The sequence below is a fragment of the Tenrec ecaudatus genome, chromosome 5, assembly GCF_050624435.1.
Source record: "Tenrec ecaudatus isolate mTenEca1 chromosome 5, mTenEca1.hap1, whole genome shotgun sequence".
Taxonomy (NCBI): Eukaryota; Metazoa; Chordata; class Mammalia; order Afrosoricida; family Tenrecidae; genus Tenrec; species Tenrec ecaudatus.
This window is the reverse complement of record NC_134534.1, coordinates 105,958,698-105,984,215: the sequence shown is the minus strand read 5'-3', so window position 1 is coordinate 105,984,215 and position 25,518 is coordinate 105,958,698. Positions and strand designations below refer to the sequence as shown.

The following is a 25,518-nucleotide window of genomic DNA, read 5'->3' as shown; positions in this document are numbered from 1 at the left end:
CTGTCCAGAAATGTGTGCAAATAGTAATAGATATGGGCCTCTAACAGCTGCTACCAAGCTTAACAAAGTGCATATTACAAAAGGTTAAAAATTAATTATTAAAAGAAAATTATGTTAAAGAAATATTCATATTTGATTTCACATTTTGGTAATAGGTAATCAAAAACATACCTGCAGAAAAGAATATATGCCAGTATTTGGAGAATTGGAAAATCTTCAAAGGACTATCATATGGAACCTCCCCCAGGCTCAAGAAATGGAATCATATTTTCATAAGCACATCAACCCCTTTCCTTTGGTTCACTACAGGTTTCAAGTTTAACATTCGTAACCTACCCTCTTACAAGGTATCTGATTATAAAGTAAAACAGGCTTTATGTAGTTGGGCTCTTGAAGCAAAAAATGTGAAGGGAAGAACAATTCAGGAGCTCTGAAACTCAAGCAAAATGATAAACTAATAGCAAACTACTGTACTATTCAAATGCAACTGGCTGTCCATGCATCGGCAGGGAAAGAGTTGGTGAAGTCGATCCTGCAAGAGCTGGACTACAGGATGCAGTAGTGAGTAGCCCCTCTGCGTGGCCCTAGGACAGAGCTTCAATGGCCCAGCACATTTCAGAGTCCCTGCCAGTTCTGCACTTCCCAACCAACAGTGCTCCAGACAGAGAAGAGGTACTATTCTCATGCTTCAACAGAGTACCCAGAACAAACGTAGTGAGTCTAACATCTGACTTATGTTGCTTTAAGAACAGTTCTGGCTAAATTATTCAATACCACAATATTAACAAGGACCAAAGATGTGTTCTTTACTGAGACCAAACTCAATGACTCAACTAACGCAGCTGCCAAGGAATGATGGAGCTGGTGTGGATTATGGAAAAGCTGCTGCTATTTTTACCAGACATGGAAGCTGCATATTTTACATCCTGACAGTGCATTTGCTTTAGGCAAAGCTTTACTGAAAACACCCAGAACCAAACAACAGTGGATAACAAAGGACAAACCCAACCAGTTGATGGATTTATACAAAGCCTCACAGATGTACAAGAGAATGAGGTTTAGCCTCCTCTGTCTACACAAAGACATTTCTAATGGAGCATCTTAAAATATCAGTAAGGCCTCTAAGAGCTTCGACGGACTAAAACATGGGTGACATGGGGTGGGGTGGGTGGGATGGTGAGAAAGGGAGTCCTGTTGTCATCAATGAACTTCACGCAAGTACCAATAACCAGAATGTAAGTAACCACAGAGAAATCTAATACTTTAAAACTCCAAGTCTCAAAAAAGGAAGTTAAGGAATAATATCCAGTAAAGAGGAAGGATATACTCACCATTACCATCTACACAGGAATTGGGATCAAGATCAGTATCTGTGATTAAATGAAAAAAATTCTAATTTCTAAAATCAGAATGCTTCATTGTATTCTTCAGTGACTTAGTAAAGATAGGATTAAATGAATCCATGGTTAACCTTATCAACAGATGCTGGTAAAGACTTTCCCCAAAACATCCCTCTTTATAGCTGAGAGATGTGATAAAAACTAAAAGCAAACCATAAAGAATAAGCCTCTCACAATGAAACGGAAATCCATGGCCTACCCATAAAGATGGCAGTTAACTGTCATGAGGGCCTGTATGTTGTGCCTCACTCCTCACTGTGAAACGGAAATCCATGGCCTACCCACAAAGATGGCAGTCAACTGTCATGAGGGCCTGGATGTTGTGCCTCACTCCTCACGGACTTGTGCAGTTTTCTGTGGTTAAGCAGTGGAAGCAAGATTGCTGATTAAAATAAGAATGGTCTCAACTGCACTTACAAATGCTCAACTACTCCCAAATTCATATGAAATGTTCTACGAACTTGAGTGGAAGATAAATTTATTATGAAAATGCAGAGTAGTTATCCTTTGAAATTGTATCAGAAGTATTTTGTAAGCCCTCATTTAAGAGACAGAAATGAAATGAACACAGTATTTACGAGGGACAACCCCCAAAAATGGAATCCCCCCCACAAAAGCTATATATTTAGGTGTTTTGTTTGTTTGTTTGTTTTTTACAAAAGAACTTTATCACCTTCAAAGTAATCTCCTAACACATTTGTCAAATCTGTGATTCCATTCTTGGAAACATTTTCCAAACTCAACTGGATGGCTGACAGCACCTCCTGGATCTTTTTTTTTTCTTCACCTGTTTTACTTTGTCATATCGCTGTCCTTTCACATCCCTCTTCATTCCCAGAAACAGAAAGAAGTCACATGGAATGAGGTCAGGTGAGTAAGGTGCCTGGGGCACAAGAAGCATGCTGCTTTTTGCCAAAAACTGGCACACTGAGATGGCTATCTGAGCAGGTGCATTGTTGTGGTGATAAAATCAGTCCCCCGTCTGCCACAAATCAGGCCTTTTTTGAACAAACACTGTTATGAAACCTTTCTTAGAAACTCTAAATAGAAAGCTTGATTAGCAGTCTGACCTGGTGATATGAACTCCAAATGAACTATCCCCCTCACTTCAAACCATAAATGAGCACAATTCAACCGCTCACAAGAGTTGTGCAATCCTCACCGGTCAGTTTTTGAACCACGCTCTTCTGCCTTGTACTCATTGCTAGTTGTGTAATTACTGTTTTCAATTGTGACAAAACTGTCCGCAACAAAACGCCCTCCAGTGCCCCAACTTCTGTGTGGACAATTCAGTGCCATGTGGATTAAGCTTTCGGTGTGTGCAACCACTGATACCCCTCTTGGTACTCTGGAAAGGACCCAGCCTGTATTGCAGCTCTAGACTCCACATTGACCCACTGAGAGGCACCTTCACTTGTGTGCTTGGGCGTCAAGTCATCCTTCACCTCCCTCACCCCCACCTGAACCCCCAGTTTTTCTAACTGGACTCAGCATCTTCCATGTCTCCTCCCCTTTATTATCATTTTAGCATCACCCCTACCTTACATTAAACAGTTAGCTTTTAATAGCCCATTAGGGTCATTGCAGGTTGTTTTGGGGTTGTTTGGGTTTTTTTTTTGCAGGTATTTCCTTAACAATCCAGCTTTCCTTGAGGCCAGAACATGGTTTGGATTCTTCAGAGCTAGAACCAGTTTTTCATTCTTAAAAAAATGCCACGGAGCACATTCTAACTCAAGAGAAGTGTGTGTAGGGCAGGTTCCAATGGCTGGTTTTTCAGCAAATGACTTCCTTCTGAAGTGCCCCCCCCCCCCCCCCGGCCAGGTTGGAGTCCAAGTGCCATCCAGCCCACCTGGAGCCATTTTCTGCCGTCACTAAAGGTGAAGCACAACCTTCCCAACACAACCACCAAAGACAAAGCAGGTACATAAGCAAATGTGGTGAAGAAAGCTGATGGTGCCCAGCTATCAAAAGAGATAGCAGAGAAGCGGGGGGAGGGAGACTCCGCATAGGGCAAGATATGACAAAATAACGATGTATAAATTACCAGGGGCACATGAGGGTGGGGGAAAAGGGGAGGGAGGGGAAAAAAAAAGAGGACCTGATGCAAGGGGCTTAAGGGGAGAGCAAATGCTTTGAGAATGATTGGGGCAGGGAATGTATGGATGTGCTTTATACAATTGATGTATATATATGTATGGATTGTGATAAGAGTTGTATGAGCCCCTAATAAAATGTAAAAAAAGAAAAAAAAGCATTCTCAAAAAAAAAAAAAAAGAGATAGCATCTGCGGTCTTAAAGGCTTGAAGATCAACAAGTGGCAGAAGCAACAAAGCCCACACGGAAGAAGCACACTAGCCTGTGTGATCATGAGGTGTTTGGGGAGGAGACGAGCCAGTCAGGGTGCATGTAGCACCGATGAAGTATACAACTTTCCTCTAGCTCTTAAATGCTTCCTCCTCCCCGCCCCCTCACGATGATCAGGAGGGAGGATGGGGGAGGAAGGGGTAAAAAATGAAGAGCTGATACCAAGGGCTCAAGTAGAAAGAAAATGTTTTGAGAATGATGACAACAAATGTACAAATGTGCTTGGCACAAAGGATGTATTTATGGATTGTGATAAGAGTTGTATGAGTCCCTAATAAAATGATTTTTAAATAAATAAATGAGCTAAGATGTGGCGCTCACATACAATACCAATATATACTAATAAGGGTTCCTGGGGGAGGGGTGGGGGAGGGAGGGGATAAAAGGGAGCTGAAATCAAAGAGTTCAAGAAGAAAGAAAATATTTAGAAATTGATGGTGGCAGATATTGTTTTGTTTTAGTGGTGGCAGATATTGTACAATGATGTTCAGTCTAATTGAATTATGGATTGTTATAAAATCTGTAAGAGCTTCCAATTAAATGATTTTTTAAATGAGCATCATTTTTGGTGCATACCACTCATATATATTTTCAGCATAGTTTTAGGTGAGCATAAAATATATGCTCACCATAACTGCTTATCTGTTGATCATATTTAGATTATTTTTGAAATAATAAAGATACAGTAATACTAAGCCCACATCATCTCTGCTTGCTCAAGTAGAAATCAGAATGCCAATTACTAATGTTCCACTTTCAAAAGAGAAGTAAAAAAGTCTATTTTGCTTCTAATAAAGTAAAGAAAAGATTACTGGTATATAAAAAAAGGTAAGACTTACATCATCTCTGTATTTTGACTTGTGAATCACTACTGCTTTGGAAGGAACAGTGGATTCAGGTTTACGGATGTTAAACTCAGGCTTTGGTCTGGTCTGTTCTTGAAGATTTTTCCATTCATCTAATGTCATCTCGTGAACTTGAGTTTCTTCTTCTACCTCCAACTCAGGAATTCTATAAACATATAATCATGAAAATTTACTTTTTGATGAGTAAGTCTACTCTCTCAAAAGTTCATAACCACTAACAACATAGTTTCATGTGACTGCATCTTAAATATGTTAAGAAAATACTGAAATCAAATAGAAGAAATTATGAAACAAGTTATAAAACAGTGAAGCACCCAAAGCATCTTTTGTCAATACAAAGTAAGACATATACATCCATAGGATGGCGTTCAGAGTTCATAGAAGGGGTACCCAAAAAAACCCAGAATTTGTTTTCAAAGCTATTTAAATTTTTTTACAAAACAAACTTATCACCTTCAAAGTACTCTCTATTATACTTAATACATTTGTGCCAAATCTGCTATTCCATTCTGAGAAACACTTTTGAAATTCATCTGTTTGGATGGCTGACAGTACCTCCCACGTTTTTTTTTTCTACCTCTTCCTACATTGTCAAATTGCTGTCCTTTTATGTCCCTCTTCATTCGTGGAAACAAAAAGAAGTTGCAAGGAGTGAAGCCAAGTGAGTAAGGTGCATGGGGTAAGAGAGATATGCTGTCTTTTTGCCCAAAACTGGCTCATAGAGATGGCTGCCTGAACAAATGCATTGTCATGGTGGCAAAACCAGTCCCCTGATCACACAGGCTGGTTTGCTTCATCCATGTGGACTTTGTTGCTTCTCAGCTAGATGGCTGCTTATTTATCTTCAAGCCTTTAAGAACCCACATGCTATATCTTTTGATAAGTCAGGCACCATCAGCTTTCTTCACCACATTTGCTATGTACCCATTTTGCCTTTGGCAATCATGTTGGGAAGCTGAACACCACTGAAAGGTTATAGAATAAGGTGTTCTTGCATTGAGGGAGTACTTGAGTAGAGGCCCAATGTAAATCAGGCTTTTTTTGGTCCCACACTTTTACATTATCTTTTCAGAACCTCTAAATAGATAACTGAACAGTCTGACCTCATAGAATAAACTCCAAATGTACTATGTGTCAGCATTTTCATCCATTCGGGAAATTGATGGATGTCCAGAAAGAGGTTTGTCATCAATTGACCTAATACCTTTTTTGAAATGAGAAAACCACGCACACACTTGAAATCTGCCCAAAGCGCTGTCCTTGTAAGCCAGGGGTGTCAAACTCAATTAAAGCGCAGGCCATGTTGTGTAATAAGTAAGATTCACACGGGCCACATCACATTTACAAATTTTGTTAAATTTATATTTTGAAGTGAGGATTCAGGAATATGGATCAGATCATTACAACATTGTATAATTACTTTTATTTAAACATTTATTTTTTAATGTGTTTATACAACTCAAATTATTCTTTTTTACCTGAAACTTGACAGCACTTTCCTCTACTAGTTTTCAATTTCCTCTTATGTTAAGACCAGAAAATATAACAAAATAACTAATAAAAAACACAAAATGTTGGACAGCTGACAAACGTACGGCAAATCATAATGGCTTCCCTCTTAAAATGATAACTCGTGTTGCCGCTAGGTATGATTCATAAAAGCACAACTCAGATTGCTCTTTTTAACCATTTTGCTATTGGGGTCTGTTTACATTACGTGACACTGAGAGTGGCAGACATATCGTTTCCAAACGTCATCGGAACTGAGACAGCACATTTACACATGTCCACACGCCCCCAGGAAAGGCACTGGGCCGCGTATCTACTCGTCTTCAGTAGTTAAAGGGTTAACGAGGGAATTGTGTGTACAGTATGGCCTCAATCTCCCCTAAGCGCTGTTTTCTTCAAAACAATTTTTTCTATTATCATTTTATTCCAGAGCATTGCAGCCCAAAAAAATTACCTCGGGGCCCACATGTGGCCCACAGGCCGCCCGTCTGACACACCTGTTGTTAAGCTATATTACATCACAACAGTTTCTGTGACAATTTTCCTAAGCCATGTGTTGTTCTCTTAAATTGGCAATCACTAAAAAAACGAGTTTTGGGTGAAACTGCTTTTATGGAAAAAATTCACTGTGACCAGAGAGAAACTTCCCAGGCAATGCCACAGAGTGCACTAAAACTCAGAGCGGGTTGCTCAATGCTCACCTAGTGGGGAAAATGTGTACTATAAAAGTTCTGCTCTGCCCAGTGCAATTCCATTTGGGGTGGAGGGGGTGGTGTTCCACCTCTTATTTACAATCAACTAAGATTTATGACAATGGGCACCAAAGACAACTCAAAGGAGCAAGAACAGTTTTTTTTTTTTTTTAATAAACAATGTTGGAGCAACTGGATTTCTTTCTGTCAAAAAAAATCATTAGGTTCCTCCTTCACACAATCTATATAAGAGCTAAACTTGTAAAACTCTTAGAAGAAAGTATAGACATTCATCTTTATTATTAGGCAATGCTTTCTTAAATTACGAAAAGAACCACAACAAATACTAGATTTCATAAACACTACTATGGTTTGAACGGTATACACCTCAAAATAGGGGTTGTACACCCTAAAGTCTATGCCTGTGGTTATAATCCTATTTATAAGTAAGTTTTGTTATGTTAATGAGTTGGGAATTGCATAGGGTGTGTTTAAGGCACCGATTAGGCAAGCAGAGAAAGGGGCTAGCTTACACAAATGGGGATGGACTGGGAACAAAGCCTTCCCTCAGACCCAACAGAGGGAGGGCCTTCCCCTGGGACTGCTAGCCTGAGCTCCAACATCTAGCTTCCTGAATTATGAGGGACTGGACCCATTCCCTTGTAGTATTTCCATTATGGCAGCACTAGATAAATGAAACAGAATTTGGTCCTGGAAGAGGGGGGCTCTGACAACCAAAATGTATTCGAGGTGCCTAACAGACACCTAGATTGTCTTGAAGGATGTTGGTAGAATTATGGTCATTAAAGGCAAGTATGGTGAGAACTCAGAAGGAAACAAAAGCTACAGAGAAGTCTTTTGTGTTAGAAAATACATATGATGCCAACAGTAGAATGTTACTGGAAATATGGATGTTTAATGTGCTTCTGGTGAAGCTATGAAAGGAAATGATGGACATGTGATTTGATCATGGGAGAAGGTGTGATACTTTTAGGCAGTGGCAAAAAATTGTCAGAATTATGTTCAATATGTGGAGGCAGGGGAAACTTGTTAGAAATGAACTTGGCTATCTGGCTAAATAAATTTCTAAGCAAGATCTTAAAAGGACTCCACGGTTTCTCCTTGCTCCCAATAGTAAAATTCAAGGAAAAAGAAAAAGCCTTACAAATTAACTGTATAAAATTAAAACAAAACTTAAAGAGTTGTAAACCTCACTTGTACAAATTGAAGCTGTATCCTAGAACAGTCACCAAGGGTGTGGCTTCATGATCCTTTGTTTTCGAGGTTAACTGAGACTGATGGGTCTAAAAGGCTACCAACAGCCAAAGACCCCTCAGAGTAGGCTGAAGGGAATAGAGAGAGCACAAAAGAATGCTCTCTGTCTCTTGAGATTCCACAGGCAAGAAACAGGACAGAGACGTGCATACTGGTGACTGAGAAAGAGAGAGAAGCTGCTGGTCCCAGGTTGGAGTTTTGTACACACACACAAACATGCATGCACACACGACTGTGTTTTTGTTATGTTTCTTGTTTGCGTTACTATTTGTTTTTTCATCATTCATTTTTTGTTCCTGCTTTGTCTTTTTGTTGTTGTTTTATTCCTTTCTTGATCCACCAAGCATAAACAGTTGGCCCCACACAACCAAGACCTCCCCACACCTCCAACAACTTCACCAAGTTGACAGGGGTCACCAGCCACTCCAGTAACAAAGTACCACCAAATCATTATATGCACACAAAAACATCACGATATCTCAGAGACAACTGCCGATTGCAGCTCACGCAAAGAAACAAGATAGAATGGTGATAAGTCACTAATATGTGGAACCAAAGGTTTTCCTGAGAAAAAAAGAGACAATAACACTAACAGGAAAAGAATTTAAAAGAATTACTCTAACATACTATAAATGTATAGAAAAAAAGAGCTATGATAAAAACAGAAAAAGCACTGGAAAACTCAGGAAAACACTTAAGAGCAATCTTACAAAATGAATAAGAAATTAGGAAACATACAAAAACAGCAAATTGAGATCCAGACTAGTAAACTAAAATATTAGAAATAGATGATATTTTGTAAGAGCAAAGAGGTAAAATTGAAGCAAAGTTTGGAGGTAAGTTTCTGAATACCAGTCTATGAAACTAGCAGTCTATTAAAAGAACCAAAGTTCTTTTAGAATCAAAGACTATCTTTGAAGATAGTCTAAGAATTATGTGGGAAAGTATCAATATATAATAACATGTTATAGGAACACCAAAACAGGAAGAAAAAATTAAAGCACAGAGAAATTTGTCCAAGAACTGTTGGGCAAAATCCACCTTAACATTATGAAAGAGGAGAAAGAAACTGCAAGAATCCTATCTAAAACAGCTCCTGAAACAAAAGCACCAAGACATATCATAATCCAACTTTCCAAAATCACAGAAAAGGAAAGAGGCTTCAGAGCGGCTTGAGATAAACGTAAATTACCTCAAAGAAGAGCCAAAAAGAGGAAACTGCCCGTTTTTTGTTTTTGTTTTTTTTTCCAGTGAAAACCATATAGACAAGAAAGCAATGGGGCAACGTACACAAATTCTGGGGGAAAATTATCAACCAAAAATTGTCAGCAAAATTGTTTCATAAATACAAGGGGGAAATAGAGTATCCCCAGATATGGAAAATTAAAGGAATTTATTTTTTAAAAAGATAAATCTTCCCAAAAGTACTAAGTGGAGTGTTTTGGACAGATAATCAATAACAGCAAATTATCAACTGTAGAGATCAACATATAAGACAACACCAACTAACTTATAGCAGTACTCAAAATTAAATTGTAAGACTGAAAAGTATATAGGGCAGAGGCTCTCAAAGTGGTTGATATTACCTTCTGAGTATCTGGGGGGGGGGGTTATAAGAGCAGATATCTATACTTTATTCTTGATTATGGCTACAGTACAAATTTTTAATCAACAGGGTGGTGCTAATTTTTTCTGAAAATGGGCAGTAAGCCAAAAAAGTTGGAGAACCCATGAAATGGAGGGCATAGGAAAGATAGAAAATAGAGGAAGACAATTAGATTTCAAGATAGAATAGATGGTTCTCTACTTGGGACAAAATTAATAAATAACAAAGTACACTCAAAGAAAATGGGTAATCTTCATCAAAATGTGAAAGAAGAAAATATTAACAGCAACAATAACAGCAAAAAAGTGACAAAAAACTCACAAAAAATTGAGTTATTCAAGAAAATTAGAAGGAACAAAGAAAGCACCACCACCAAAAAAGGTACAAAGCAAAATGATCAAAATAAATGTATAACTCTCAACAATGAGACTGAGTATCAATGGATTATATGCACCAGTCAAAAGACAGAGAGTAGCAGAATGGACAAGAAAAAAGGATGCATCAACATGTAAACACAAAAGTGGGTTCAAATCAGAAGGGGAAAAATCATTATATATATATATATATATATATATATATATATATGTATGTATATATATATATATAGTTAATGGCCATAAAATAGCAGTAGGAATAATTTTAATCTCTGAAAAAGAGACATAAGGGCAAAAATCCACCATGAAAAACAAAAAAAGGCATTGCATAATGAATAAAGGAAAAACAGGACAAGAAAATATAAATAGCTATGCCCCAAATGGAAGACCATTAATATCTACTAATCACACTCTTATAGAATTAAAGGGAAAAATAGGTAAGACTATAATAGGGTAATCTTAGACAACAAAGGACTCGCTGTACTTCAGAAGAAGGAGCCGCTAAAAACTTAAGCATAGCTTTGAAAAACATCCAAAGATACTGAAGACCTGATGGTGTAGTGGTTACACTTTGTGCTGTAATTCATGTGGTCAGCAGTTTAAAACCACCAGCAGCAACTCAGGAGAAAGATTGGGCTTTCTACTCTCGTAAACAGCGACAATCTGTGATACCCCCAGGAAGGTCACTATGAGTCAGCATTAACTTGATGGCAGTGAGTTTGGTTTGGCTTGAATCACTGGAAGTAGAACATTGTCAGAGATAGTGATGGAGGATGGGCCCGAATCAAGGTAAGGACAAACAGCTGCAGAAATCTGCTAATGATCAGAACTTGAAATGTTCAAAGTATGAATGTAGGAAAATCAGAAATCTTTAAAAATGAAATGGAATGCATAGACTGACATCCTAGGCACTACTGAGTTTAAATTGACTAGTATTGGCCATTTTGGATCAGATCATATGATTTACTATGTCAGGGACAACACAATCAATAGGTATGACATAACATTCATTGTCAAAAAAGACTATACAAAATCAATCATGAAGTACAATGCTGTCTCTGATCGGAATATCTTCCTTCAAGGAGATCCGATCAATAAAAGTAGTTGAATTTATGTACCAACCACAGAAGTTAGTGATGAAGAAATTGGAGAATTCTACCAAAAACTTCAGTCAGAAATTGATCATGCAATCAAGATGCATTCATAACTACTTGCAATGGGAATGTAAAAGTAGCTGGAAAATATGAACGTGGTGCTACAAATGAAGCTGGAGATCACATGATGGAATTTTGTAAGACCAACAACCTGTTCATAGCAAAAACCATTTTGAAACAACATAAATACGTAGACTTCTTGAGATGGAATACATAGAAATCAAATTATGACACCCGTGGGCAGACAAGGGAGAAGCTCAATACAGCACATAAAACCAAGCCAGGGGCTAACTGTGGAACTGACCATGAATTTTTCATACGTAAGTTTAGGAAGAAGCTGAAGAAAATGAAAACAAGTCCACAAGAGTCAAAATACAACCTTGAGTCTACCTCACCTGAATTTCAAGAACAGACTTGACACACTGCATACTAATGACAAAAGACCTGATGAGCTGTGGGAGGAAAGCAACTCATGAAGAAAGCAAAAGGTCATTGCAAAGACAGGAAAGAAAGAAAATATCAAAGTGGATGTCAGAAGAGACAACCTTGCTCTTATTGAGCAAATAGCTAAAGCATATGGCAGAAATTATGAAGACAAAGAGCTGAAAACAACATTTCAAAGGGCAGTTCAAGAAGAGAAAGCCTCATATTATAATGAATGTACAAGGGCCTAGAACTAGAAAACCAAAATAGAAAGCCACAGCATTATCGTAAGCAGAAAGAAGGAAGGGGAAGAAAAATCAAGACTTGAATTGCAATTGAAATTATTCAAAGATTCTTTGGGGCGGGGGTGAATGAATTATGCAGGAAGCATCCACAAAAGATGGCAAGAATACACAAAGTCTCAATTATAGGTGAATGGATTCATTGGGTGGTGTGTTAGTTGTGGCAAATATGAAAACCCCAATAATAATAATAATAATATATAATTTATTAAGTATTCAAAGGGGTGATGGGGGAGGGGATAAAGAAGGAACTGATATTAAGAAGTTCAAGAAAAAAGAAAATGGATTGTAAATGATGATGGCAACAATTGTATGACTGTGCCTGATCTAATGGAACTATGGATTGTGATATCTGTTGGAGCTCTCAAAATAACATGGAGAAAAATACACAAAATCACTGCACCAAAAATAACTCGTTGGCATTCCACCATTTCAGGAGATAGCATCTGAGCAAAAATCAATGGTGTTGCAGGATAAAGTTCAAGCTGCACTGGAAAGCATTAGCCAAAAACAAGGCCCCCAAAATTGATGGAATACAATTATAATGTTTCAACAAGCTGGTGAAATACTGAGAGCACTCACTGGTCTATGCCAGGAAATTTGGAAGGCAGTTACTTGACCAACTGACTGAAGAGATCCATATGTGTACCCATTTCAGAGATGTAACTGAACAAAATATTCAAAATTATAGAGTATTAATATCGCACGCAAGCAAAATTTTGCTAAAGAACATTCAACAACAGTTGCAGCAGTACATTGACAAGGAGCTGCCAGAGATTCAGGCCAGATTCAGAAGAGGATGTGGAACAAAGGATATCACTGCTGATGTCACATGGTTCTTGGCTGAAAGCAGAGAACACCTGAAAGATGTTTACTTGTGTTTTATTGACAAGGCCAAGGCACTCGAGTGTGTATCATAACAAACTATGTATAACCTTGAGCAGAATGAGAATGAAAGAGCACTTCATTGTGTTCATTCAGATCTCATACATAGATCAAGAGACAGTTCTTCAAAATTAACAAGGGAAGACTGCATGGTTTAGGATCAGGAAAGATGTGCATCAGGGTTGTATCCTCTCACACTACTTATTCGATCTGTATGCTGAGCAAATAGAAAAACTGGCTTATATGAAGAAGATGGTGGCATTAAGAGTAAAGGAAGCCTTAATAGCAACCTGCTAGACGCAGATGCCACGACCTTACTTGCCGACAGTGAGGAGGACTTTGGAGCACGTGCTGATGAAGATCAAGGACTGCAGCCTTCAGTGTGGCTTACAGCTCGGTGTAAAGAAGACCACAATCCTCTTCACATCTGGACCACAATAAATGTCTCCATTTGAAGTTGTCAAGGATTTTGTCTTGTGTGGTTCATAATCAATGCTCATGAAAGGAGCAGTCACAAGATCAAAATACGAGCTCATTATTTACCTGCTGTAAAAGACCTCTTTAGAACACGAGAAGCAAGGAGGTTACACTAGTGCACCTAAGCCAAGCTATCGTATATTCAATTGCCTGATAGGCATGTGAAAGTTGGACATTGACTAAAGAAGATCAAAGTCCAATCAAAGTCCAATCAAAATTCCATTTGAATTACAGTGCTGGAGAAGAATCCTGAAAGTACCACAGCCTGCTAAAAGGACAAACAGATGCACCTTGGAAGAAGCATGGCCAGAATGCTCCTTAGAAGCCAGGGTGGTGAGAATTCATCTCTCAAGCGAGACCAGTTGCTGGAGAAGGACATGCCTGGTTAAGTAGAGGGGCAGCAAAAAAGAGGAAGGCCCTTACAAAGATGAACTGACACCATGACTGCAACAATGTGCTCAAGCATAGAAAGAGCTGTGGGTGGGTGTCAGAACTGACTCCTTGAAGCCTAACAATAACAACAACAACATACTAAGAGTAGACTTTAATATCCACTCACAAAGGGCATACTTTAAAAAAAAAATTCAAATCCAGACGAGGGAGTATTAGAGCATAAATTCTGAAAACCCGGTTTCCAGAAGGCTATGAATGAAAGCGTATGTTCAAAATCTATTTGTAGCATCCCCATGTGGATTAAGCCTCAGGAGAATCCCCTGGCACCTTAGCCCAGGGTTGTGAATAGAACAGCATTGCCATCAGACAGAGTACATTGTAAAGTGGCTTATTGCAGACGTGGTTAGGTTAAAATGCAATGTATCATTTGATCTCCCTTTGACCCATTTTAAATTTGTTCCAGTTTTTAATATTTTGGGTTTTTTTCAGTTAAGTTTTTTTCTATTTTATTTTGTCATTGTTGTTGGAATTGTTTTTGCTTTTATTTTGTATGTTCTTCAGTATATGACATACAGGCTAGGAAAATCTATAGACACAGTAAGTGGAATAATGGTTTGCTAGGGGTATGGCATGGGTGGTTCTAGAAGACATAAAAACAATGAGCACAAAAAAAGGAAACGTTTTAAAATTCATTGTGGTAATGTCTGCACAAGTCTTTTCAATATGACTGAACTACTAAATCATATGATATATGTGAATTATATATCAAACTTTTAAAAACCTTAACAAATACAAAAGAACTGGGGGAATTTTCTAAAATTGATATGGTAATAATTGTACAATTCTCCTTGATATGACTGAATGATGGAACTATTGAATTGTATGATATATAAATTATGTACCAAGAAAACTTAAAAACAAAAAGACAGGACTTAACAACATAATCATGCCCTCTTAGATATATAAAACACTGAACTAACGGAAGGATTGCCAGTGGAAGATGGAGGAGTCTGAGGATGGTGGGCAGTCGCTGGCCCCGGATTACATCTACAGTCCTGAGTATGTCAGGATGTGCGACTCCTTGTCGAAAGTCCCCAAACGGGCCAGTATGGTACATTCTCTGATTGAAGCATACGCGCTGCATAAGCAAATGAGGATTGTTAAGCCCAAAGTGGCGTCCATGGAGGAGATGGCCTCCTTTCATACAGATGCCTATCTGCAGCATCTCCAGATGGTCAGCCAAGATGGTGATGATGACCACCCCGACTCCATAGAATATGGGCTAGGTTATGACTGCCCAGCCACTGAAGGGATATTTGACTGTGCAGCAGCTGTAGGAGGAGCTACAATCACAGCTGCCCAATGCCTGATTGATGGAAAGAGCAAAATAGCAATTAACTGGTCTGGAGGGTGGCATCATGCAAAGAAGTAAGAAAATTGCTTTCCTACTTTCTGACTGTACCTGAATCAATTTTCCTGTTATGTACAAGGGGGTACTCTCCCCCCAAAATGAAAACTTTTTTCTAGCTATGTATTTAAATTTTTTACAAAACAACCTTATCACCTTCAAACTACCCTCCATTATACTTAATACATTTGTCAAATCTGCAAAAAAAAAACAAAACAAAACAAAAAAAAAAAAAACACTGAACCAAACAATAAAGCACAATATACATTCTCTTCCAGCACACATGGAACATTCTCCAGAATAGACCATATATTAGGACACAAAACAAGGAATGAAGTTCAAAAATTCCTGAAATAAACCAGAACAAAAGTACAACATATAAAACCTTTGGGACAAAGCTAAAAGAGTACACAAGAAGATTTATAGCAATAAATGCACATATCCCAAAATAAGAAAGACCTCAAATCTATACCTTAACCCAACATCTTCAACAATTTAAAAAAGAGCAGCAAGACAAACCTTCTGCCACCATAATAATAATAATAATAACAATAAAGATTAGAGCAAAAATAAATGCAGAAAACAGAAAAACAATAGAAAGACTTAATAATATAAGATGTTGGTTCTTTGAAAGTATTAATAAAATTCACAAACCTTTGGCAAATTAAATAAAGCAAAAGATGCCAGTATCATGAATAAGGGGTGAAAAGTGAGAAATCACAAAAGAATCAACTGAAATTAAAAAATACTATGCAGCACTATACTCCAACAAATATGAAAAATTAAAATACACTACCCTACTTAAACTAGTATGTCTGAATATAAATGAGACAAAATTAATTGACCAAGTAGTTCTAAAACTGAGAGCTGCAATGGCCACACACTGGCTGAATGAGGAATGCTTGCGTGATAGATCAGAATGCAAGCCAGAGTGCAAGTCGGAGAGCATCCCTGTCATAGAATCCATTTCTGGGATATCGACTTAACTTTGAAATCATAAAAAAAATTTTATTGTAAGGTCAGAAATTTGAGTAATAATTTTAAAGTTGGGCAATACAATGCAGGGACAAGAATTTCTGAGCACGGTCAACCACATTTCCCCTATGGTTTCTCTCCTGTGTGCACCTAAACAGATGCTGACTTTCAATGACAGGTAGTAGAGAAGTGATATATTTTCTAGTTAGTTCTACTAGGAACTTTTTTTTTTTAGTATATTTCTAATAGTGGGTTGGGGACCAAGTAATTATGCCTTATTTCTTTGTCTATAAGCATAACTGATTAAAGAATTATTTTTGTCTAATATTCATATTACGAATGCTTCAGTCAGTTCAACAGATATAACATACTTGCTGGTGGTACAGTGGGCTCATTTCAGAAAACTGCTGGGAAAGAGGGTACAGAGCTCACAGACTAATGGAATAGTGGTGAGAGTCCATAAATAAACCATAAGTAAACATCTATAGCCAACTGATTTTTGACAAGGGTACTAAACCCATTTGATGAGAAAAGAAAAATTTCAATAAATTTTGCTGACAAAACTGAGTTTCAACATGTAGAAAATGAAAAAGGATCCATACCTGAAGCCATACACAAAAACAAATGTAGAAATGAAAACCATAAAACTTTGAGACGAACTAGAGGGAATTCCATCAAGCCTAGCTTTTAACAATGAATTCTTTAGTATAATAGCAAAAGCACACAAAGCAAATGGGAAAATAAATAAATAGAACCTGATGAAAATAAAATTTTTACTCATTAAAAGGCTTTACCATGTAAGTTAAAAGACAAGCTACCAGCTGATTAATTTTGATAAGAATCTAACAATGAAAATTTATATAAAATTTGAACAACTTAGCAGCAAAGACATAAGCAATCATTAAACAGGCCAAAGAGTTGAATAGACAATTCACAAAAGAGGAAATTTAAATAGCCACTAAACACAGAAAGAGATACTCGCTGTCATTAGTCATCAGAAAGATGCAAATCAAAACCACAATGAGATATCATTTCGCTCCGCCTAAGGATGCCTAAGATAAAAATTTTTTTAAATCCAAGAAAATAATGAATGTTGGCAAGGACATGGCAAAATTGGACCCCTTATCCATTGCTAGTGGGAATAGAAAATGACATAAATGTTGTGAAAAACAGAGCAGTGGTTGTTCAAAAACTAGATATAAAAAAACTACTATATGACCCACCAATTCCACTCCTATGTATATATTATAAAGACATGAGCATAGAGATTCAGAAGGAGGCTTGCACACCAATGCTCACTACAATACTAGTCACAATAGTGAAATGTGGAAACATCCTAAATGCCCATCAGGAGTTGAATGGATAAATAAAATCTGGTGGTGCAAGCAAAGAACAAGAGGACAAATCATTAGGCAGTTTGGTAAGTTTAAGCTGTTGAACATAAAAATCAATACCTACTATGTAAACCCCACCTAATTCACAATTAAAAAAATAAATTTATATATACATATACACACATGCACATTTTATTGTATATAATTATATATACAATGGACTACTACTCTGCCAGTAGGAGAAATGAGGTTTTTATACATACTACACTATGAATTAATATTGAAGACATTATGCACAGAAAATAAGACAAATACAAAAGGACAAATATGAATGACCCCACTTATATAAAAAGACAACATGACGAAGGGAAAAGTATCCGAGCTTAAATTGTGAACAGGCAATTGTAGAAGGTTATGGAGGTCAGTGGGAGGCCCAAATCCATCTAGTCAGATTAACCTTCTAGCTACAGGCAAAGGACTCCAACAGCTTTACTATCAGACAGAGATATAGTAAATTTAATTATGCTGGAGCGAACCATGGTATGATTGATACTTGGTCAGATGACCTCCTCTTGACACAACCTGAATTTGCTCTAGGTTCAAGTATTTCTCCCTTATTCCATGACAAAAATTCTTCCCCTGGCTTTTAAAATATTGATGGTGGTCTTTTCTTTCTTAATCTTTATATTATTATTATTTTCTTATTGCTGTTTTGGTTTTGATTGTTTAAAGTTTGTGAACCACAGATGGAGGAGATGCATAGAGACAATAACTGATGCAATGTTTTATCAGGAATGTGCAGGGGAGATGGAAGGTGGCAAGGGTGAGCAAACAATGAATGTGGGAAAGAGAAGGAACACTACAATTGATTGTGATGATGTATATACAACTCATTTTAAATGGTACTTAACCATGAAAAAATTAAAAAGACAAAAAGTGGTAAATGTATAGAGGAAAAAGTATATTGATGGTTAACAGAGTTTGGGAGAAAGTGTGTGCGCGTGTGTGGGTGGATGCGTGCACATGTGTGTGCACGCACATGCACAAAGTACTGGTGACAAGGTGAATTAAGGATAAAGTTGAACATCCAATTATTGCAATTATTGTCAATACATTGTATACCAGTAAAAAGTTGAACTAGCAAAAGTTGTGTGATAGATATACAAGTATATATAATAATGAACCAATAAAAAAGAGTTGCTGAAGCTGGTTATGAATAACCAAATGCTTCTGGGATTTGCTTTCTTTTGAGGCTTGGGGTCATGGTTTCATGAGGCATCCCAATTAATTGGCCTGATCATGTGTGTAATGCTTCTGTTTTACCTCCTAGTTCATTCCATAATGCCTGGGATATTGAAAGCTTGTAAGTGGCAATCCAAGATATAAATAATTGGTTTTTATTCACCTAGAACAACAGATGAAGAAGGAACAAAGGGAAAATTTAGCATGTGTGGCCAATTGTCTCCATAAAAACTGTTCCCTTTGATATGAGACCTGAAAAACTGATGGTATCCAGCTGAACACTCTGACCAAAGATTTCAAAGAAGAATCCTGATCATAGTGTGTGTGTGGGGGGGTGGGGGTGGAGGAATGGGGGGGCTGATGGAATGCAGAATGGAATTTATTATTCTCAAGGACTTTAGACTACTTAATGCTATGAACCCCTGAAACCACTACCCTGAGATACTCTTTAAACCTGAAATCAAAAGTATTCCTTAAAGTCTTCTTACATTCAAACAACAGAGTAGCTAACTAATGAAAAATGTCTCCCTTGGGCATTAGGCTCGTGTAAGAAGTATCCACATGGGAGCAAACAGAAGACGTCAATTTGAAAGATCAGAGAGGAAGCTGATGGGCACTGCATTTATGTCAATGAGGGAGGGACAGCTCAGAATTGGAAAGTGAGAATGGTTCCATTGTTCTAAGAATGGAATCAATTTACTGTGTGATACAAGTAGAAACTACTGAATTAATATATTATCAATAACAACAAAATGAATGAAGAATTTACAGGGCTTAACTGGAGTTAGTATAGTAATATAGTATAGTAATATAAATTACAACATCAGTAGTCTGAAACCACCAGTCACTCCACAGGACAAAGGTGAGGCTTTCTATATAAATGCTCTAATAAACAAAACCCTAAATAAATTCTCTGTTGCCTTTTCTGTCCCTTCCCTTCCTACATGAAAGTCAAGTTTTTAAATAGAAACCAGTGATGGCAGAGGGAATCAGACAAGCTGCTTGTGAGCAGAAAGAATACTTGCATTTAGCGCATGAGTTAGTCATTAACAACTGATGCATTTGAATTACAGTGTTGGCAAAGAATACAGAACAGTACCATGGATTTCCAGAACAACAAACAAATCTGTTTTGGAAGAAGTGCAACTATAATGCTCCCTTGAAGTAAGAATGCCATATTTTGGTCATGTTATCAGGAGAACTCAGTCCCTGGAGAAGGACATCACGCTTGGTATAATAAAAAACTCAAAATTCATTGGCATCAAGTCAATTTCAATTCCTAGCGACCCATAGGACGTAGTGGAACTGACTCTCTTTAGTTTTTTAGATGAAATCTTTATGGGGATTAAAAGCCTCATCTTTCTACTATAGAGCAGCTGGTGATTTCAAATTGCTGACCTTGACATTAACAGCCCAATGCATAACCCATGACACCACCAGGGCTCCTGCTGGTATCCAAGACAGTCAGTTAAAAAGGGGACGATCCTCAGGGACACAGTGGGTATAACAATGAGCTCAATGATTGTGAGGATGGAGAAGGACTGGGCAGTATTTCCTACTACTGTGCATAGGGTGCTATGAGTTGGAACCAATTTGATGGCACTTAACCACAACAATTAGTTGTCAATATATTAGTAAGATAATATGTGCTATAGCAAAACAAACAAACAAAAGACAACCCCCTTACCATTGGATTGGTTCCACTTCATAGTGATCCTTTGTGTATCCGAGTAGAAAAACTCCATAAGGGTTTACAATAACTAAGTATATAGATTGTAGGTCTTTTGCCCAAGGCACTACTGGGTGAATTTAGCTAACCTTTGGGTCGCTGTCCAAGCATTAACCATTTGTGTCTTTCAATCTCCCATGATACATGAAAGGATTTACATTTTGACTCTATGAAGTGTACCCAGGAACACTTAAAGAAAAGTATTTCTTTTTTTAATAACCCACAGAAAAAGTATGCAAAAGTTCCTACTTGGCTGGTGATTCTTCTTCCTGGCTACCCTGGGGCTCCTCCACTGCCATAGCCTCTTCTATTGGTGTCATCTGTTCCACATTACTGCAAAAAAGCAAGAATGTTCCATCAGACAAATATGTTCACATTAATGCCTTTCTGGATTCAACACAGGAGAAAACACATTTTAACATAATGTTTCTTAAGTATCCTTCAAAGAACTATATATAACACATGTACACACAACAAAATGAATATGCAAAAATACTCTAAATTGCATCTTCATATATAAATTATTTCTCAAAAAGTGAAAAATAATTTGAGAAATAAAGGTTTTCATGAGTGATCTAAAATAAAATATATGTTGTAAACTACTGAAAATCCTTATTATCACAGGAAATTCCAAAGCTTAAAATAAACCATAAAAATTCTGATACCACGGGACTTCTGGTAAGATGGTGTCTGAGTAACACATACCAGAGGGACACCGCAGAAATCAACCCAGAAGAGTTACTCAGAGGGAAATTCAACACTACTGGATCACAGAAAGAGCATCATAAAGATAAGTAGGCACAGATCCACAAGGTTTTGAGGGGCTGGGGTTTTTTGGCTTACCATAGTGGAGGCCGGCTAGGGCTAGACCTTAGCCCCATCACTGTCTCTGCTGGAGCCTGGACCATTTGGAGCTTGCACAGGGACTTAATCGCAACACAGCCATAGCTTGCCACTGCCTCGGGGTAGGGATTAAACTCTTGCACCCCCAAAGGCAGGGATCTGGGCTCAGCGATATTGTTACTGTTGTATCCCTCTTTTCTCTCTATCACCCCACAGTCTCAGTGGGCTTAGTTTTTAATATATTTTTTTCTCCTCATTGTCTCTCCACTGTCCTCTCACACACCACTGTTGACTTCCAGACCACTCCCCTTAGCCTAGGGTATTTATACCTGCCCCCCCCCCCCCGCCACCCATTTAGGTGACCTCTACCCTGTGCAGCATAGCCCTAGGCTGGGGAAAGCTCAGCCAACCTCCACCAGAGGATATTCCACCCAACTTCTTACTGGGGAATTCCTGCCTGTGTGGCTAGAGGAGCTCCTATTTTTCCTCTGTTGACCCACGTGACTGAGGGAACTTCCTCCCACCTATCTTAGTACCTCAAAAGCCTAAGGCAGCTCAGCCAACACTCATCAATGTTCTGAGCTGCTTTAGAAACCTCTGCCCAACTTCTGCAGTGATCTACCAAACCAGGGAAATTCTGCCCACCACTCGCAGTGTTCTACACCAAAGCAGGCAACTCATCAGGTTTCTGGGTTCCTCCCGTTGAGAGGGAAGCCACAGGAAGATAAAATGATAGGCTAATTCCATAGTGAAATTAACTGTAGGCAGTTCGAAGAAGCATTCCTACAAGTCTCCCAGAGAGAGCCAGAGCTCTTCAACTCTCTGGAAAATGGCACCTGGCTCCTCTAAAACAACAAAATGCAAACAGCAATCAGCCCCAACAACTTCAACAAAAAAACAGGAGAAATAAAAGGCAATGGCAGAAGACGTCCTGACCCTAATGACATGCATCGAAGAAGCAGATATTATGGTGCTACAGAAAGAAATTTTCAGAATGCTGATTGGATTCATACAGGATATGAGGGAAACAATATGATTGAGAGAGGAGATAAAGTCCATACACCATTTTCATATGGAAAAAAAAGTTCATACACCAAAGGGAAATACACGAGCTTAGGGAGCAGATAACAAAATCCAGTAACAGACTCATGGACCTCGAGAATCGACTGGAGGAAGCAGAGAACTGCACTGTGACTTGGAGGACAGTCAAGCAGAATTTAACAAATGTGAACAAAAATCTAATAAGATCATCAGAGAAGCTGAAGAAAACCTAAGGGCTATGTCTGATGCTATGAAGTGGAACAACATTAGAATTATTGGCTTACCGGAGGAAGACAAAACAATGAAGTCATCTGAATCCCAAGAAGAAGTCACCAAGGCACATAATAGTTAAACTATCTAACTTTGAGGAATAGAAGAGAACCATTAGAGCAGTTAGGGAAAAAGAAGCAGTCACATATAAAGCTTCCCAAATAAAAAAATGCTAAAACATATCAGCAGAAACTATGAAGAAGAGAGAGTAGAGTAACATATTCCAAAAATTGAAGGAAAACAATGCAAACCCTAACAATACTCTGCCCAGCCAAATTACTGATCAAGATAGATGGAGAAGAGTGTTTCTATACAAGGAAAAACTCAAAGAATACATTAGAATAAACCAAGGCCTACAAAAGATCCTTGCCCACCCAGTATGGGCAGGAGAACAACATTAAGCATAAATTAGAGGCAAACAGATAGAACAACTTCACCTAGAGGGCAACAAAGAGAAAACAGACACCAAGATAGCATTGGCTTAAAGATGGAAAGAAGTCAAGAATGATACACACACACACACACACAATTAATAAGAAAGGAAGGTAGGAAATCACCCAATGCCAAAGATATAAGATGACATCACAGAGTCCACAGATGGAGATAATAAAACTGAATATCAATGGACTGAACTCAGGCATTAAAAGACTGAGGCTAGCAGACTGGCTTAGAAAACACAACCCATCTATCAGCTGCCTACAGGAGACATATCTCAAGGATACAGGCAAAAATAGACTGAAAATCAAAGGCTAGAGAAAGGTATACCAAACAAACAGCTATTAAAAATAAGCAGGGGTTTCAATCCTAATCTTAGATAAAATTGACCTCAAACTGCATACCATGAAAAGATAAGGAGGTACACTATATAATGCTCAAGGGAATGGTAGACAAGAACCACTAAGAATTGTAAATATACATTTCCTGAATGAGAGACCCGCTGAATATGTCAACCAAACACTCCAAAAGATGAAAAAATAAATCACAGCCTTAACAATTATAGTGGGCGACTTCAATACAGTGAGATAGATAGATCTATCTCTGAGATAGATCACAGGGAAAGAAACTTAACAAGGATGCTAGTGATATAAACACTACAATTAGACAATTTGACCTGATAGAAATTTACAAAGTTTTCCATTCACATACCAAAAATTCACATTGTTTTCAAGCTCACATGGCATATACCACATGCTGGTGCATAAGGCAAATCTATATAAATTTAAGCACATTGATATCATACAGACTTCTCTCTCTGACCACTGTGCCATAAGTCTGCAAATAAAATAAACAGAAGATGAAGAAACAAGAGCAAACAATTGGAGAATGAATAACTCTCTATTGCAAAAGGAGTGTGTACTGGCACAGATCAGAGATGAAATTAGGAAATTTCTAGAAACCAATGAGAATGAGAACACAACAGACCCAAACTTATGGGACACAGCAAAGGCAGTCATCAGAGGAAGTTTCATAGCAATACATGCATACCTGAAAAAGGAAGAGAGACTCATGATTGATATGCTGGCCCAAAATTTACAACAACCAGAGCAGAGTCAGCAGGATTATCCTACTAATAGCAAAAGAAAAGAAATAAAAATCAGGGCTGAGACTCAGGAGAGGGAAAATAGAAAACTATGAAAATAATTAATGCTGCTAAAGTTGGTTCTTTGAAAGAATCGTCAGACTGCTGACAAACCTAACCAAAGAAAGGAGGGAACAAATTTCACTAGCAAGAATAAGGGATGAAAGAGGGGACATTACAACAGACCCTAATGAAATCAAAGGATAATTACATATTACTATGAAGGATTGTACTCCAATGAATTCAACAACTTGGATGACATGGACAAATTCTTGGAAAAACAATCCCTCCCTAGAATATCCCCAAAGGACGTCAAGAATCTCAACAGACACATAGCAATAAAAGAAATAGACAAGGTTATCAAGGGATTCCCAACAAAAAAATCCCCTGGATCAGATGGGTTCACTGGAGAATTCTACCAAGCATTTAGAAAAGAACTAACACCAGTCCTACACAAACTCAGAACATAGAAAAAGTGAGCAAACTCCTGAAGTCCTTCTATAAAGCTAGTATAACTCTGACACAAAAATCGGGAAAGGATCCCATAAGAATCAAGAACTACAGATTAATATCCCTAATGAGCATCAATGCAAAAATCCTGAACAAACTACTGGTCAATAGAATACAAAAGTATAGAAAACAAATAATTCACCATGACCAACTGGGATTCATACCAGGGATGCAGAGATGATTCAACATATGAAAACCATTAGTATCATTCGCCACATTAACATGAAAAACTGTAAAAACTGTATGATAATATCGATTGATACAGAAAAAAGCATTAGACAACATCAAACGCCAATTCCTGTTTAAGATACTTGAGAAGATAGGAATGGGAGCAAAATTCTTCAAGACAATATAAGTTTTTATGAAAAACCAACAGCGAAATGTGGTAGTCAATGGAGAAAAGATGAACACAATATCACTCAAAAAGGGGACCAGACAAGAATGCCCCTTGTCCCCACTCTTAATTAACATCGTACTGAAGGTTTTAGCTAACAGCATAAGGCAAAGAAAAGACATCAAAGGTATTCATCTGGGGAATGATAAAGTGAAACTCCATTTGAAGATGATATGATTTTATATATGGAAAATCCCAAAAGTTCCACAAGGGGAGTACTGGAAGCAATAGAGGAGTTTGGCAGAGTGGCAGGATACAAGATCAACAAACAGAAGTCCATCGGACTGCAAAGGGTGATACCCTTCACAATAGCAAAGCACAAATTGAAATATCTAGGGATATACCTGACTAAAAGAACTAAAGATCTATATGAGGAAAACTACAGAACACTATTACAAGAAACCAAAAGTGAACTCAACAAATGGAAGAATATCCCATGCTCATGGATTGGAAGGCTCAATACAGTAAAGATG

General features: G+C 37.9%; 1 protein-coding gene and 1 pseudogene across 1 annotated transcript in view; one reads left to right on the top strand and one right to left on the bottom strand.

Moving 5' to 3' along the window:
• The window catches only part of HABP4 (hyaluronan binding protein 4), a 66,612-nt gene that overhangs the window by 3,578 nt on the left and 37,516 nt on the right, over positions 1 to 25,518 (bottom strand). Inside the window, exons 5-6 of the mRNA XM_075549805.1 lie at positions 20,658 to 20,741; positions 4,604 to 4,775 (exon numbers count right to left, since the gene is read on the bottom strand). Of these exons, the coding sequence (XP_075405920.1) occupies positions 4,604 to 4,775; positions 20,658 to 20,741 (256 nt within the window). The remainder of the gene's footprint in view (positions 1 to 4,603; positions 4,776 to 20,657; positions 20,742 to 25,518) is intronic.
• LOC142448886 (histone deacetylase 8 pseudogene) lies at positions 14,703 to 15,250 on the top strand (annotated as a pseudogene).